Raw genomic sequence first — 17685 nt, 5'->3', positions numbered from 1 at the left:
GTATGTGGACTATGTGGCATTGAGCAGTGCCCACTGGCCAGCTGCAAAAGGAATGTTTCTTCTATTTTCAAGGGAAACGGCTGAGGCTGTTGCCACGCTTAATGAGCAGAGTGTTGTCCTTTGGGAAGCTGGAGAGAATAATGCATAGCAATCTTATCTCCACACTGACCAGCTAGGATAGGGTTGCCAGACGTCCCCATTTCATAGGGACAGTCCCCAGATTTGCGAATAAGTCCCCGGACAAATTCCATCCCCAGAATGTCCCCGGTTGTTTTTAAAAGTCTGGAATGGATCGATCCACTTGGCATTTCTTTCTATGGGAAAGTGTGCCTTGGTTTTGGAATGCTTTGGTTTTGGAACGGACTTCCGGAAAGGATTAAGTTTGAGAACCAAGGTACCACTGTACAGATGACTGTTGTAGCTTACGTTACTTAGAATGGGTTTGCAAATCTGCTGCTCCAGAGAAGCGGACACGGAGCAATGGATTCAAACTACAAGAAAGAAGATTCCACCTAAACATTAGGAAGAACTTCCTGACAGTAAGAGCTGTTCGACAGTGGAATTTGCTGCCAAGAAGTTTGGTGGAGTCTCCTTCTTTGGAGGTCTTTAAGCAGAGGCTTGACAGGCATATGTCAAGAATGCTTTGATGGTGTTTCCTGCTTGGCAGGGGGTTGGACTGGATGGCCCTTGTGGTCTCTTCCAACTCTATGATTCTATGATTCTACGTTATGTGCCAGTTGAGCATCTGGTGAAAACCCAAAGCCAGCCACATAATGGTTATACCCAGGCTTGCTTGTCGTGTCAAGAACGAGCTTGCCGAGGAGACTTTGATGCACCAGCCGTGCATGTGTGGGCCTGGGGTTGCCCAGTGCACAAGCCCTCCAGCATGGAACCATGCTGCCGTTCGCTGCATGTGGGTAGGAAACTTGGCAAATGAAGGAAGTGATTATTCTGCAGCTGATTAGGGGTTCTTTCCCCACAAGTCTAATTTATTTTTAATGATTGGGGGAAATCCTTCACAGAAGAGCTTTCTTTTCCCTCTTCCGGAGCGAGAGGTGGAAAGCTTTTGCCTGCTAGCATTCCCCCGCCCCCCTTCCGAGCACCTATCCAGTTGCGCAATCTGGCTATTAGCTTTGCCGCTTTATGGTGAGTGAAAGAGATTGCAAAGCAGCAACGCTAGATCAAGAGATACGTTATAAGTAACACCTGCAACCCCAAATGTGGCTTCCTAGTTCAAATCTATGTGTGAAACTGACACATCTGCGCACACAGAGATTGCCTCTTTGGTCTCTTTTAAGCCCACAGTTTTCCCATGTCTGCCATTTCCCTTTCCGGGAATATCACACTGCTTATCTCTAGGTTCTATCACCAGGTTCGTTTAAGGTTCTCACTGTAAACAAGTGGTAAAGTGACAATATAGTATTTCTATTCTATTTCTATTTCTACTGATGTATCACCTCAGTGCACCTTTTTACACGGGCCTCTCTTTTTCAGCATCACATATTTTCTATTTCTCTTTCCCTCCTGTTCTTGCCTCCTCCACTTCTTGTGTACTTAAGTTCCTTCTTTCACAGGTAGGTAGCCGTGTTGGTCTGGGTCGAAGTAAAATTTAAAAAAATTCCTTCAGTAGCACCTTAAAGACCAACTAAGTTTTTATTTTGGTATGAGCTTTCGTGTGCATGCACACTTCTTCAGATACACTGAAATAGGAGTCCCCAGGCGCTTATGTGGAGAAGGGGTGGGGAGGGGGTGGGAGGGGAGGAGGTATCACTCAGAAGGGTGGTGGAAGTGGGTGATTGACTGACTGATAGCTGTTGATGACTGAAAATGGTTTTGCATGAAAAAGCAAGGGTTGAGATGGCTGAAGAGAAACCAGTAGGAGAACACTTCAATCTCCCAGGACATTCTATACAAGATCTCAAAGTAGCTGTCTTACTACAAAAGAAATTCAGAAATAGACTGGAAAGAGAAGTTGCTGAATTACAACTTATCACCAAGCTCAAAACCATGGAGGGACCTGGTTTGAACAGAGACATTGGATTCTTATCTCATTATACATGATAAAGCTATCTTCTCCACATAAGTGCCTGGGGACTCCTATTTCAGTGTATCTGAAGAAGTGTGCATGCACACGAAAGCTCATACCAAAATAAAAACTTAGTTGGTCTTTAAGGTGCTACTGAAGGAATTTTTTTTATTTTCCTTCTTTCAGTTATTCTGGCTGTTGGCTCACTTTCCTAGTATTCAGCCTCCTTTTCTTCCCTTACTTCCGTATGCCTCCCATCCAAACTCACATTTCACTTCCCTCATATAAGCAGCTCACTGCCTAACAAATGTTCTATTGCTGCTGTTTCTGTGATGAGGACTTAGAATGGGTTTGCAAATATAGGGACAAGAGCTGCCACCTTCCATGCGATCAGGCTGAGAGATACTGCGTACTTACAGTAAGTTACCAGCAACTGCCCCCACCCATATTATTCAAGCACCTGTGATCTGGGTGTACGAGGACAGAGACCTGCAATATTTACTTGTGGAGAAGAGACAGGCTTTAGCAAGCTCCCTTTAACTCCCCTAAGGTAGCTGCAAGATGAGCAACCCAGTGAAATGGGTGAGATCAATCCTGTGATCTAGCAACATTAGTCAGCTTTAGACTTGTAATTCCAGATTTTATTAAATGAGTGAAGATGAGTGAGCAGGAGTGAGAAGCATGGAAGAAGGAGAAAAACAGTGAGTAATTTCTAGCTAACGTAGACTATTATCATCTCTAAGTTAGTTTCAGCAACTAACATAAAACACAGCATTCTTGGCACATGCAGAGGGCATAAGGTCTGTTTCGAGGTTGAAGTGAACAAGCAGAATGCCCCAGGGCAAGCTGAGATACAAAACCAGGCTGTGGACCAAGAAGGGTGATGTTTGATGTAGTTCTGTATACTGGAACTAGAGAAAGAGAATTGGGAAGGATTTCTGTCACATAGGATTAACTAAACACCCTATTGTGCATTCAGGCAAAGTACAGTATCTGTGTGTTTTGCTTTGCTTTGTTTTGCTATGTTTTCACGGAGGGAAGAATCTTTGGGCAGAGTTGGGCATTTCAACAGGGACAGAAGGGATGGGGCTCAGCTTTCTGAAAGCTTGCTCGCCTTCTGCCGCAGCAAGCCAGCCATGAAACTGCAGCAGCCTATCTAGTGACGAGGGAGGCTTGCCAGTGACAAGCAGCCAGTGTTTTCACTGCCTTGGCTTCCCAACAAGATGTCTTGGGAGCTATAGGCGTATCTGCAGAGTAACTTGTTTCTTGGAGTTTCTGAGAGGGAAGAGAAAGAGTTAAATGAATTTGTGTTAATAGAGCAGACATGCCTTTCCCCCTCTGCCAGCATTGAAATGGCTGGTCTTGACATGATGCCATTTTTCTCCATGATAACGCTTTGAAATGATTCAAAGTGGAGACATTCAGATGGAAAACATGAGTAACCATTCATGTAGATTTCTTAGGATAAGAGCTAGAAGCGAGATCCCAGGTTCATGGTGGCTGCTGCGCACAGGATTTCTAGTCCTGCTCTGGAACTGCATATTATTGCCGAGATATTGCTGCTGCTAAATACCACGGACCTGTGTCTCTTCATTCCGTATGCTTCTACAGAGATACCTCTTGTTGTGAATGGGATCCGTTCCGGAGGCCCGTTTGCAACATGAAAAGGCCGCATCCTGAAGCGCCCCATCTGTGCACGAGTGTGATGCAATGTGGCGCTTCTGCGCATGCGCGCAGGTTACGGACGTGCCGAACCTGGAAGTAACCCGTTCTGGGACTTCCGGGTTTGGCGCGTCCGTAACCTGAGAAGACGCAACCCGCTGCAGACGTATCATGAGGTATGACTGTAAATGCAAAATGTCGTTGCATTGCAAGTTCCCCTTTCCATCACGCTCAGTGATTGGCTGCTGCTTATAGGGGCATGGAACCCTAGGCACAACGATGCCATGACAAACATTTTGCTGTTCTAAACTAAATGTCATTGGGGGAATATGTGGCATTGTTGGAAAGCCACTTATGAATGACCGCTGGGAAGAGCGCAGAGAGAAGAGAAGATAATCTTTATTGTCATTGTCCCCTTGCAGGAACAATAAAATTACTCGGTTACCACATCCACTCAGATAAAGCATTCCACATTATTATTATTATTATTATTATTATTATTATTATTATTATTATTATTATTTATACCCCGCCCATCTGGGTGGGTTTCCCCAGCCACTCTGGGCAGCTTCCAACAGAAGTATTAAAATATAATCTATTACATTAAAAGCTTTCCTAAACATAATCCAAAATTACTACAAAACCCTAATTAAAACAGTGCAATACGGTGCAATATAACAAGTAAAATAAGATGACTTCAAAGTCCAGACTCCATTTAAGGCCAAAATCGCTCTTGAGAATAAATTGTTCTTGAGACGGCTCATTCTCGCCTGCATTGTTCTATATCTCCGTCCCGATGGCAGGAGCTCGAAGAAACGGTGACCAGGGTGCGTTGAATCTCTTGATATATCTAGTGCTTTTCTATGGCACCTGGTGGTATAGATTTGTTCTAAGGTGAAGAGTGAGCAGCCAATAATGCTCTCTGCTGTTTTAATAATTCTACACAGCCCTGCCTATCCTGAGAAGAACAGCTTGCGTACCACACACATAAACCATACGTGAGCACACTCTGTATGGCACAGTGATAGAAGGCAAGCAGCAGCTTTTGTGGAAGACGGTTTTTCCTTAGAATTCTCAAAAAGTACAGTGGCGGCTGCGCCTTCTTCACAAGCCCCCTTGTATTACCACTCCAGGACAGATCTTCCTGTAGCTCAATGCCTAAAAGTCTAAACGTTGGTGCATCTGCGGCAGCACAACCGGATGCCTTCATCTGCAACCCCAGCTGCAACAAAACATGTCTCCCCCCGTATTGGTGTCTACAGCCACAGCACAGCAGATGCTGCAACCTTCCAACAGTTTGACTTCACCCCCAAAGGCCCATTCCTCCATTGTCTCTTGAGACAGAAGAACGCTAGCTTGGGGGGGGGGAAGCACATGGCTTGCACAATGTTGCAAACAGATGCTTTGCATTGTCTACTCTTTGGTTTGTTTTTGCTTTTTTTTACAGTTTCTACAACTGGGACAGGAATATCTGCTGCTTGAATTCAAGTCCAAATTACCAAGTGATTGCAGAAAATGTGTGTGGCGTCCTCTTCAAGAACAAGTCTGACAGGAAGGTCATTAATGTTGACCCCAAGGTAGCATTGTAACTTTTGTAGTTTCCCTGAAACAACAGGCCTGTCTGTGTCAAACATCCATGCTTTTATTTGTACTGCTCATTTCATGGACCAAGGGGCAATGCACGGGTCTGGCATTTGTCCTATTGAGAAGTGACATTCCATCATGAAGGACATTTCTTATATTAGTTGGATATATGATGTTCTTCAAATGGGACATCTTGTCAATGCAACCAAGGTAGAAACAATCATGTAAGCCATCGCATGAACGTGTGAATCTTAAGTACTTCTGGAACAAGGTCTGAAAGCAACAGATCTCAGTGTAGGTAGGTAGGTCTTCCTGTAAAGCTGTGCAGTAGGCCTCACAAGATGGAAATGTCATCTTTTAATTCTTTTTGAATGAGATCTTTTTTCCCATGGATGACAGCAGTGGGCCTCAGTTTCATTAAGCATAAGGCATATCTAGAGAAACATCTTAAACTCCCCAGATTCCCTTGGGCACTTCCTTATGTAATAGTGCAGTAATAATAGTTCAGTAATCCTGTGCAGAAAAACTGGGTGCACCTGCAGTCTTAGAGGCAACAGCCAACCTACACAAAGCCAACAGCAGTTCCCCTTTGCTTATTGCAGTCTCTGGGAGCTTGTGATCAAGAGCTCGTGAACAGGACTTGCAAACAGGGACGTTTGGTGGAATGGGAGGGAGGAGGAGAATGGGAGGGATCGGTGGAAGAGACTGAAGAAAGTGAGTTTGTGTTTTTTGGAATAAGGTTGCTTGCTTCCTGAGCTGTTTGGAGACTTGATTGTGAGTTTGTTTGTGGGTGTGGTCATGTGACAGTGCATGGTCTGAAGGAGAGGGGCTGCTGCTGAAAGGAAGGCAAACTGAATGAGAAAGTTGTGGGAATGTTAGGGATGTGGATTAGGATATATTATTAGATAGATCCTATCCAAGCTTGTGTTATCAAGCTTCCAATATCAGCAGAGTGACATTCCCCTTTTGTGCGCAGCAAAACGTGAGCGTTCAGGTTTGTTAGAACCTCTACAACAATATTATACTTCCTGACAAATCCCCTTTGTCCCTCTTAAAAGAAATACACAACACAGTGTTCATAAAATAAGATAGAGTTTACTTACAGGTTCATCCTGAGTTAACAGCATAATCTCAGAAAGGCAGGCTTGCTTAGAAAAGGTTACAGAGGTATTCATTTGGAGTCCTCTGGTCTCTCTCTTGGTAGCAGGCCAAGAGGGAGAACCATCCTAAATGTAGGTTCTGTGCAGATGTGTTCCCATTGAAGGAGAAATGGCTAAGAGAGAGAATGGCTGCTGTCTGGGGGCTTTTGTCTGCCAGCTAATCCATCTCATCTGCATATCTGGAGGAACAGGAACTGAGCTTAGTCGGGTGTCCCTCCAGGTGAGTTCCTCTTAGTGGACACTCTAGGAACTGTTGTGACTTGTCTGCCCCAGTGTTCCATCCCACAAAAGTGAGTTGAGCCAGCAGCAGGTCTGCTTAGCTTCTTGCAGTCTCCGGGAGCTCATGACCAGGACTACCTGGTATTCCCAGGTAGTGCTGGGAACAACTCCTGCGTGAAGTACTACAGCCTGTCAGTGACATAGCTGTCGACTATTCCCCTTTTTTAAGGGAAATTCCCTTATTCCGAATAGGATTCCTCGCGAGAAAAGGGAAAAGTTGACAGCTATGGTCAGTGTAGACCAGGCTTCCTCAAACTCGGCCCTCCAGGTGTTTTGAGACTACAATTCCCATCATCCCTGACCACTGGTCATGCTAGCTATGGATCATGGGAGTTGTAGGCCAAAAACATCTGGAGGGCCAAGTTTGAGGAAGCCTGGTATAGACAATATAATGGTCTGTCTCAGTATAAGGCAACTTCCTATAGTCCTATTTTATGGCTAGGTTCAAGGCCAAGGCCACTGAGATAATGTATGGGTCCCCCAGCGAGCATTGGGAAACTGGCATTGGGAAAGAGGACTTAGAATCATAGAATTGTAGGGATGGAAGGAACCCTGAGGTTAATTTAACCCAATCCCCTGCAATGCAGGACCCCCTATGGCAGTCACGGCCAAACCTGGCCCTCCAGCTGTTTTGGGACTACAGTTCCCATCATCCCTGACCACTGGTCCTGTTAGCTAGGGGTGATGCCATCACTGCCCTATGGGCAACCTTGGCATTATCGGCACCATGCTCTAGCCAACTGAGCTATCCAGAGTGATTACAAACCCACGCTGGTTGTGCCCTCCTTACCCCACTGCAATGGGTCTATTTCAAGGCATTTTCTCTCTCTCTCAAACAACCTCATTTGACAGGCTGATTTTCCACTGTCTTCCACTTACTCCAGGTTATGACACCAAAACAGTTAAATGCTACATTACTTTCTTTTTACAAATTGGTTTAAATATTTCCAAAGAGTGTGCATGAAATGTGCAGGGGGGGGGGGGGAGAGACTTAGGAAATCAGATCCATATATTCCTGTTCCAAAAGAATAGTATGCAATTCACAAATCTGTCACTGCAGGGGTAGTGTGTCCCATTTCACCACTTAAGTCGAAACAGAAAGGTGCCATAACACCTTGCCACCTCATTGAAGCCTCCCTTACCTGGGTTGCAAAGCAGCAGCGGCAGCAGGTTCTCGCAAAGCACATGAGATCTTACATGAGTCCTAGATTGGACTGTCCGAAGATTACGCAGTGCGCTCCATGCACAGAATTTCCGGCAATCCCGCCCCCCACTCCAGTAAAACAGCAGAGAAAAATGGACAAATGGCCATGATTCAAACAAAGGTAAGCATTTTACATCCCTTTGAATCCATTTTGCTTGGAAGGTGGGTGGCGCTGTGGGTTAAACCACAGAGCCTAGGGCTTGCCGATCAGAAGGTCGGCAGTTCGAATCCCCGCAACTGAGTGAGCTCCTGTTGCTCGGTCCCTGCTCCTGCCAGCCTAGCAGTTCGAAAGCATGAAGTGCAAGTAGATAAATAGGTACCGCTACAGCGGGAAGGGAAACAGCGTTTCCGTGCGCTGCTCTGGTTCTCCAAAAGTGGCTTAGTCATGCTGGCCACATGGAATTTGCTACCAAGGAGTGTGGTGGAGTCTCCTTCTTTGGAGGTCTTTAAGCAGAGGCTTGACAGGCATATGTCAAGAATGCTTTGATGGTGTTTCCTGCTTGGCAGGGGGTTGGACTGGATGGCCCTTGTGGTCTCTTCCAACTCTATGATTATATGACCCAGAAGCTGTACGCTGGCTCCCTCGGCCAGTAAAGCAAGATGAGCACCGGAACCCCAGAGTCGTCCGCAACTGGACCTAACGGTCAGGGGTCCCTTTACCTTTAATAAAATGCTTACCCTTCTGATTGAATTAAATTGGACTTAAAATACTGTACTGAGATTTGCTTGAATCGTATCCATTTTTCCATTGCTTCTTTGCTGTCTTGGTTAGAGAGTTCCTTTATGAACAATGGCCCTCTGTTGTGATCTGAGTGTGTCCATCTGCAGTGATCTGAGTGAGTCCATCTGTTCTTCATTGTCCCTTTAAAAATGTTGCATCTTAAGTCCTTGGACTATAGATTGAATATGGCAAACACACCCATGCTTTGGTTCCTCTCAAAACCAACGCAGAGTAAGCCGGGCAGTAATTTGTTTGGGTTTGCACAGAACAGCTCTCGGATGAGGGTTTCTTTGAAGTACTTCCCACGAAAGCTGGTTGCATATGAATAGCAACGGGACAAAATATCAAATTATACACATCTTAAAATGGGAGTGTGTTGGTTTGCAAGACATTTAAAAATGCATACCTAAAAAGAAGTGTATTTGGTTGCATTCAAAGTGGGTCACTGGTCTAACTTCCTGCAGCTGTGGAACATCTGTAACAAATAAGCAGATACCCTATTGCTATGTGAAATATATACTTTTAAGAATTGAGGACCAAATCAAGCACAGAGGGGGTTTTGGCTCTTTAAAGCCATACACACATTGCATTTCTAGCTTCCTTGTGTGTCTCTACTGCACAGTGGCATAAATACCCATGAAAATGGTCAAAATTTGATACCTACATTGGAGTGTGTAACAGGCCGGGGAGGCTGAATCACACAAAATGTGGGACAAAGAATCCCACAAAATGTGGGACAAAGAATCACCACCCACTCAGGACCTATCGGACAACATGGAGGACTAGTAGATTTGGGAGATGATGCCTCCCCACCCCCTAAAATCTAATGGAGACATTGAATGGAAAAAATTATTTAGAAATGGATGCTCCTCCAAATTAACCCTTCTCTACCAAGCCAGCTATGTGATGCTTACTAGTGAGGATAGAAGACAGCAGGTTGTAAACAGGGAGGCTGCAATACCCTCGAAGTGTGGACAATCGGCTGTCTTTCCACTTGTAGCAGACAGCAGAATGAGTGCGTAGCACTTGGGGGTCCCCTTGACAGTTGCCTGCCCAACTTCCTAGCCATTATGCATCCAGAAGCTATTGCAAATCAAACATTGCTCCTGGCTAGGCATTCCATGCAAATTGGGCCTTTCACAAGATCAAGCTCTCAAGGTAGACTTTGGAACGGAGGGCCAAAGTTGGCATGTTATCTGATGCGTGTTCTTGTGAGCTGGCAATAATCCAGTGGTGCGCAACCTCCCAGGATCTCATGCTGCACAGATCGCAATGGTGTGAACTGAAAATATGCTTGATTTGAGTTTCTTGCTTCTTTCTCGCCCTTGTTCCATCCTCAGGCTTATCCAGGGGACAACACAACACGGACTCCAATCGAAACGGACCTCTACCTGCAGGTGGTCATTTATGACCATGTCCTCAGAAGAAAGCTCTAAACATCATTTCTGATGAGGAACAAATACGCTGGAATAAGTCTTTAATATGTATACCAGAAGTGGAGATGGGGGGAGTAGTTTATTTCACGACCAAATAGTCAAGGATGCCTTAGGCTGTTAAGGAACTGTTACCAAATAGCACTTTTCCTGAGGTTGCTTATTAAAGAGGTTTTGCCTTTGTTTTCCTGTCTGCATAAGAGTGCTTTAAATCATTTAAGAACCCTAAAATACAGCACCCCTTTAGAAACGTGTGTTAACTCAGTGCACAGTTACTTCTAATTACTTTTTGAACCACAGAATGCCTTCCACCACACCTCGGGAAATGTGTGCAGGTTTGGGGGAATGCAAACTTTTGGTGAGGCATCAAATGTGTGTGAATCAGAACAGGAGGAGGTGAAACTGAATTAACAAAATAAGATAGGGCAGGGTGGGGTGGGAAGAGAGCTGTGTTGCTCTTCACTTAATGATATTCACTAAATGAGTGCCCTGGAAACTCAACGCCAAACTTCAAATGATTTTACATGTGTCACCTTGGAGCTGAGTGGATCCTTTAAAGCAGGGCTTGCACAGCCTGTGGCCCTTGAGACTTGCCTCCACTGCAATGTCCATCACCTCTTGACTGGCTGGGCTGCTGGAGTCTAGCCAAATGCAGCCCACAGGTTGACCACTGGTGCTTTGAAATCTGTAAATCGGAGGGGCTAGGCAGCCAGTTTAGGTACCAGCAACTCATTCCTTTCATGCTATGGCCCCTCTCCTCCCCACCCCACCCCACTCAACAAAAAGACAATTGGAAGGGGAGTTCACAGATTGCATTTGGAAATGCTAACTGAGAATTAATTTAATCAGTGGCAACCTACTATAGTTTGAACGCTGGGGAAAAGTTTGGTACCTTGGCTCCCACACATCAAATCATATAACTATAGAGTTGGAAGGGACCCTGAGAGTAATCTAGTCCAGGCATGTCCAACTCTCAAGAGACTGTCATCTACTCCCAGTATTAAAATAAAATAAAATGGCAGTGATCTACCCATTGTCATTGGAGGGAGGAGGTGCATGCGTGGGGTGGGTGGGTGGATTACCCAGAGTTGTTGAGCTTTTTTAAGGTGGGAAGTGCCCAGAGCTTTTGGGGAGGATTGCGCAGAATTTTTTAGCTTTCCCCCCATAACTTTTTGTACACAATAAGGACCCCGTGATCTACCAGGATCAGCCGAGGATCTACTGGTCGGACTATCGGAATCGGGGGGTCAAAAGGCCAGCTGGCTCAGCCCCGGCTGGAGCGTCTCCCCTCAGCCTTGCCGCTGCAGAGATCCATCGACCTCTGCTCCAATGTGCATCAGTGGCTCAAGCTTGCAGACTTGAGCACATTTTCCTCAGCAGTGCAAACTGCAGAACAGAAGAGGCTTGAGGCTGTAGACACATACAGTGGAACCTCTGTTTATGAACACCTCGGTTTACGAATTTTCGGTTTACGAACGCCGCGGACCCATCTGGAACGGATTAATCCACTTTCCATTACTTTCAATGGGAAAGTTCGCTTCAGTTTATGAATGCTTCAGTTTATGAACAGACTTCTGGAACCAATTACACCCATGCTTCAGGTTAAGTACGCTTCAGGTTGAGTACTCCGCGGACCTGTCTGGAACGGATTAATCCACTTTCCATTACTTTCAATGGGAAAGTTCGCTTCGGTTTATGAACGCTTCAGTTTATGAACAGACTTCCGGAACCAATTGTGTTCAAAAACCAAGGTACCACTGTACTAATCTAGGCATTTATTATACATAAATCAGGACAAAGGAAAAAATGGCATCTCTCCTTGCTGTCTTCTCAGAGACTGAAAACAAATCCAATACAGAGCGGAAGTTCCCCTCCAGCAATCTGTGCTGGAATGTAAACAGACGTGTGACATGCAACAATCCACATATCTGCAGCAAAAGGTGGAATTTGACTCCCAATATGGACATCCCTGCTGTAGTCCAACCCCCTGCAATGCAGAAATATCCAGCTGTCCCATATAGAGATCGAACCTGTGACCCTGGCATTTTCAGCACCCTGCTCTCACCAAGTGAGCTAGAGCTGCTCTGTGTGCAAACACCCCCAGTGTGGTCCTACCACAGGCACCCCCAAACTTCGGCCCTCCAGATGTTTTGGACTACAATTCCCATCTTCCCCGACCACTGGTCCTGTTAGCTAGGGATCATGGGAGTTGTAGGCCAAAACATCTGGAGGGCCGCAGTTTGGGGATGCCTGTCCTACCACCTGCATTGCAAGCTAGACTATTAAACGCAATATTTCTCCCTGCCTTCCCTGCTTCCTTTCTTTTTCCTTGATATAGGGTCTCATGCCTCACCCAGAAGCCCAGGAAACTGGATTTTTGCATCTGGAAAGGAACAGTTCCCTTGTCAGTTTGCAAATCTCTAATTAAAAGTACCCACCTAGAAAAATGCGTCTCTTCCTGCAGGTGGGGGGCAGGTGATGCTACGGGCCAAATGCTCACAGGGAGGGCTGGGAAGATCCAGCTTGGGAATGAGCAAAGAGCCAAAGAAATCACAGAGCAGAACAGCTCCAGGGGAAGGGCTACTGTCAATAAGCCCGTAAAGAGGACACCCAAAGGGAGGGCTGGGGAGTCTCACAGTGAGTAGTTAAGTGCTGTGCTGCTTAAGAGGCACTTGAATGGAGGCAGACTCATTAACAGGTGGGCACAGCTCCAGTAACATAGCAAGATCTAGGCCACGCAGGAGGAGTCCTTCTCTTGCCAGGATTGTCTCTGCTCCCAGGAAGGGCAAGGGAAGGAATCAAATTGTGAGCGAGAGATGAGGATGAAACCAGAGGGGCACGTGCTTCAATGTCTCCCCCACCACTAAGGTAGCCTTGTCTTTGACAGCTTACCTGATGGTCATGCAGGTGAGTGAGGAGGCTGAAGGGAGAGGGACAGGATGCCCCATTCTTCCTCCAGCAGTCCACTTGCTTTCCATGTGAGCCACAGAAGAAGGAAAGCCTTTTCCCAGTGACCATCGTGCAAATCCATAGGTGTGGCTCTGTTCCCTCTGCCAATCCCCTCGATAGAAGGCTTGGGGTGTTTTTTACCAGCCTGACAAGAGGCTAGGAGCAGGATTCCCCCTCCCACACACAAACACACCTCTTTCCACAGCCAGCATGCACATTCTGGCTACAGCCTCAATGCAAGCTGCATTTGTGGATTTGTTTATAATGCAGTGTGAAGGAGACATCAGGAGGGGATTGGTGCAGAAATGCTCAATGCCTGTGTGCTCACTGCAGTCCCCATGCAAAGGTTGCTTAGAGGAGATGTTGTCGGGTGGCAGGCCAAGTAGAATCATAGAATCATAGAGTTGGAAGAGACCACAAGGGTCATCCAGTCCAACCCCCTGCCAAGCAGGAAACACCATCAAAGCATTCTTGACATATGCTTGTCAAGCCTCTGCTTGAAGACCTCCAAAGAAGGAGACTCCACCACACTCCTTGGTAGCAAATTCCACTGCCAAACAGCTCTTACTGTCAGGAAGTTCTTCCTAATGTTTAGGTGGAATCTTATTTCTTGTAGTTTGAATCCATTGCTCCGTGTCCGCTTCTCTGGAGCAGCAGAAAACAATCTTTCTCCCTCCTCCATATGACATCCTTTCATATATTTGAACATGGCTATCATATCACCCCTTAACCTTCTCTTCTCCTGGCTAAACATACGCAGCTCCCTAAGCCATTCCTCATAAGGTATAAGGTATAAGTATGTGCAGCAGCTCTCTGTGTAGATCACATAATTTATCGGTGCCTCCCAAAAGATTGCCCGCTTGACAGCATATAATGAACTGCTGTACACGAACAGGGGTTGTGTTTGCACTGCACCTGGAAGAAGGGAGCTGCTCCATTTTATGAGTGAGGAAGAGCTTTCAAGGTGTGAATAGCTGGTCTTTCTCAGAGAATATGTGGGGAGTTTTGTTCACCTCTTCACACTTCGTTTTGTGTAGTTTTCCCGCCTTCCATTTAACCAAGTGCCCAAGAGGTTTAAGGTTGCAGCCAGAGGGGAAAGGAAGGGAAACAGTGTGTGAGAGAGAGCGCAATTGGATCAGCTTCCCCTGATTCTGTTTGGTAGAATTTAATAGCATGGAGGTAACCAAAAGAATGCTCAGACTACTGCTTTGGTGAGGCCCATTGATGGAGGACCGAAAGGAGAAGACATAGCAGAAGCCTAAAAGGAAAGATGATGAGGGTGAGTTTTCTTCATTTGCCTGGACTAATAGCAGTGAAGCGTTACTAAATTAATTCTCTGCTAATCTTGGTTCAATAAATCTTGGGATTCAAGAGATATTTTTAGATGATTAATTGAAGAATGATTTGATTCTGGACTTGGAGTCATGCTATGCCTTTCATGCTATATAGCTGGGAGAAGTCTTTGTCCATGGAGTTTTCTTGGCAGGGATACTGGAGTGGCTTGCCAGTTCCTTCTCCAGGTGGATCACCTTTAGTCAAAACTCTCCACTATGACCTGTCCATCTTAGGTGGCCCTGCATGGCATAGCTCATAGCTTCTCTGAGTTATTCAAGCCCCTTCGCCATGACAAGGCATTGATCCATGAAGGATCCATCCCAGTAGTGATGTATGGAAGTGAGAGCTGGACCATAAAGAAGGCTGATCGCCGAAGAATTGATGCTTTTGAATTATGGTGCTGGAGGAGACTCTTGAGAGTCCCATGGACTGCAAGAAGATCAAACCTATCCATTCTGAAGGAAATCAGCCCTGAGTGCTCACTGGAAGGACAGATCATGAAGCTGAGGCTCCAATACTTTGGCCACCTCATGAGAAGAGAAGACTCCCTGGAAAAGACCCTGATGTTGGGAAAGAATGAGGACAGTAGGAGAAGGGGACGACAGAGGACGAGATGGTTAGACAGTGTTCTCGAAGCTACAAACATGAGTTTGACCAAACTGCAGGAGGCAGTGCAAGACAGGAGTGCCTGGCATGCTGTGGTCCATGGGGTCACGAAGAGTCGGACACGACTAAACGACTAAACAAAGCTGGGAGAAGGGTTTGGTATATATTCACAATGAATACTTGGACTACGACTATAGGTTCCTGCAAGGTTTAAGCAAGTTGGTAATAAGGAAGTTCAGTCTCCAGGCCAATGTGTGCACAAAGCTGGGCTCCATTGCTGGGCTTTGGTGAGCTTATTTGCTGGCGGGCAGGAATGAGCACCTTGACCTAGCCACCGTTATAATCTCCATCAATGCCCCCCCCCCAGCTCACTCTGAAATGGTGCCCAGCCCCTGTCAGCCAGCATTGCATTAACATCTGTAGTGATGAAATGTTTCGAGAGATTGGTCCTCCATCATCTTAGAACATGTTTTCCACCGGACTTTGATAACCACCAGTTCGCCTACAGGAGAAATAGGTCAACAGATGATGCCATTGCTACAGCTTTTCACCTTGCAGCGAGTCATCTGGAGAGACCAGGGAATTATGTCAGAATGCTTTTTATTTATTATAGCTCGGCTTTCAATACCATCCTTCCGGACATTCTCATCGCAAAGTTAAGGGACCTGGACCTTTCTTCTAACATGTGTGATTGGATTAAAGACTTTCTGAGAGATCGGACACAAAGAGTGAGGATTGGTCCTGTTACATCTACCTCCCTGAAGCTCAGCACTGGCACTCCACAGGGATGTGTGCTAAGTCCATTCCTGTATTCGTTATGTACATATGATTGCATTTCATCTGACCCATCTACTGCAATTATTAAGTTTGCTGATGACACCATCATAATGGGTTTAATTACAGGCAGTGACGAATCTGTGTACAGGGGGGAGGTTCAAAAGGTATCCACAATGTGCTCTGAGAACAACCTGCACCTAAACATTGGCAAGACAAAGGCGATGGTGTTGGACTTTCGGAGGAAGAGAGGGGAGCTAGCCCCGTTGTATATCGGGGAGGGGGGCTGTGTAGAGAGAGTCTCTTCCTTTAAATACCTGGGAGTCCATCTTAGTGAAGACCTAACTTGGAAGGTCAATACAGCCCAGGTGGTTAGGAAGGCCCAACAGAGACTTCATTTCCTTAGGGTCTTTCAAAAGAACAAAGTTGGACAGCAATTGATGATTTCCTTCTATCGGTCCACGATAGAAAGTGTTCTCTCATATACTGCATTATGGTGTGGTATGCTGGTTTGACAGCCATGGACAGAGAGTCCCTACGGAGGGTGGTGAGGACAGCCCACGATATCGTGGGCTGTCTCCTGAGTCTGCTAGATGTCATCGCGAGAGACCGCTGCCTCAGAAGAGCGAGGAGCATTCTCAGGGATGACTCACACCCTGGCCAGCACCTTTTTACATTCTCCTGCCCTTGGGCAGGAGATATAGAAGCATGATAAGCTGCACCAACAGGTTGAAGAATAGTTTCTACCCATGGGCCACGAGGCTGCTGAATGTGGTAGTACAACAGCACACGGAGTGACAAGGAGATTGTGGGGGGAAGGGGGGCTCATTTAATCTCACTGTAAACAAGTGGTACAGTGACAATAAAGTATTTCTATTTCTATTGTTCAGAGCATTTAGCCAGAAAACATAATGTAAAGGTGGGCACAAGAACCAGTGGCAGGTCCCATGGGGATGGAGACCACCTTGAGAACTGTCCCAAGATTCCAGGTGCTGACAGGGAAAGGACAGTAATTCCATGAGCAGGATTGCTCCCTAAGTGATGAAATACAGTATATTAAGCTTTCAGTATTTAAGATGGTTATCTGCTGAACATTCAGTTCAGCGGTTAAACTAGAGGTTCTCCAAACCATGGATGGGTATTTGAAACCATCACTTGAAGATTGCAAACCTTGGTTTGAAGGCACTTCTAGTTAGCATTAACCATAGTTTACCCAGTCCAGGTGTCCTGGATAAACCAGTATGCAAAATGCCTTTGACATATTATTACTCCTCCGAATCATAGTTTAAAGAATTGCTAACATGGAATCTGAAGAGACTCAGAGTATCTGCTGCAATTAATTAGGACATATGAAAATACACTGTAATCAGTTTGCTTGTAACTGGCATGGATTAACTAGATTTACTAGATTTTAATATTCTTGTTTAATGTATGTTATTCGTTTGGACTGCTGTGGTGTTTAAAATAAAATAATTAGATTGGTTAAAACAGATCTTATTCTTTCCAAGTTTAATATGGTTGGATTGATATATTATCAGTTTGTCTAGAAATAGTTAGTAAATTAATTGCATTTGGAGAATTAATGTGCATTTAATTGGTAAAGTGATCTGTTGTCTGTTGTCATGAACTGTTCAACCTTTATAATAATAAATGCTTATGTGGGCATTGTAGCGGTATATATATATTTTCTTCTCTTAGAAAGCAGCCTATTAAATCACTTCCATTCCTATTTTATACTTAAAAACTTGATTCTCTTTTTAAAAAACCAACAACTTAAAAGTATATTCCAAAATACCCTGTTATCTATATCTATAAAACTAATTAACAATACTAATTGTAAAATCTAAACATGGCTACTGGTATTGGCTCAACTCTTACAATCAAGTTTCTGAACGTCCAGTTCCCCAATACTAAGTGGCTTCATATATTACGAAAACTAGCACACAGCAGAG

The 17685-nt window shown here is 45.3% G+C and overlaps 1 protein-coding gene across 2 annotated transcripts in view; it reads left to right on the top strand.

Moving 5' to 3' along the window:
* Positions 1-17403, top strand: part of CFAP299 (cilia and flagella associated protein 299) — a 334005-nt gene extending 316602 nt beyond the window's left edge. The window contains exons 5-6 of one of the 2 annotated variants that reach the window (XM_060278392.2): positions 5136-5265; positions 9977-10262. In XM_060278392.2, the coding sequence (XP_060134375.1) occupies positions 5136-5265; positions 9977-10072 (226 nt within the window). In that variant the 3' untranslated portion in view covers positions 10073-10262. Of the gene's footprint in view, positions 1-5135; positions 5266-9976 lie in introns of both variants that reach the window. The other variant, XM_088660604.1, reaches the window with a different exon arrangement.
* The last annotated feature ends 282 nt before the right edge of the window (positions 17404-17685 follow it).

This window comes from Zootoca vivipara, chromosome Z1, assembly GCF_965207765.1.
Source record: "Zootoca vivipara chromosome Z1, rZooViv2.hap1.1, whole genome shotgun sequence".
Taxonomy (NCBI): Eukaryota; Metazoa; Chordata; class Lepidosauria; order Squamata; family Lacertidae; genus Zootoca; species Zootoca vivipara.
Note: the sequence above shows the minus strand (reverse complement) of the source record. Positions and strands in the feature narration are given on the sequence as shown.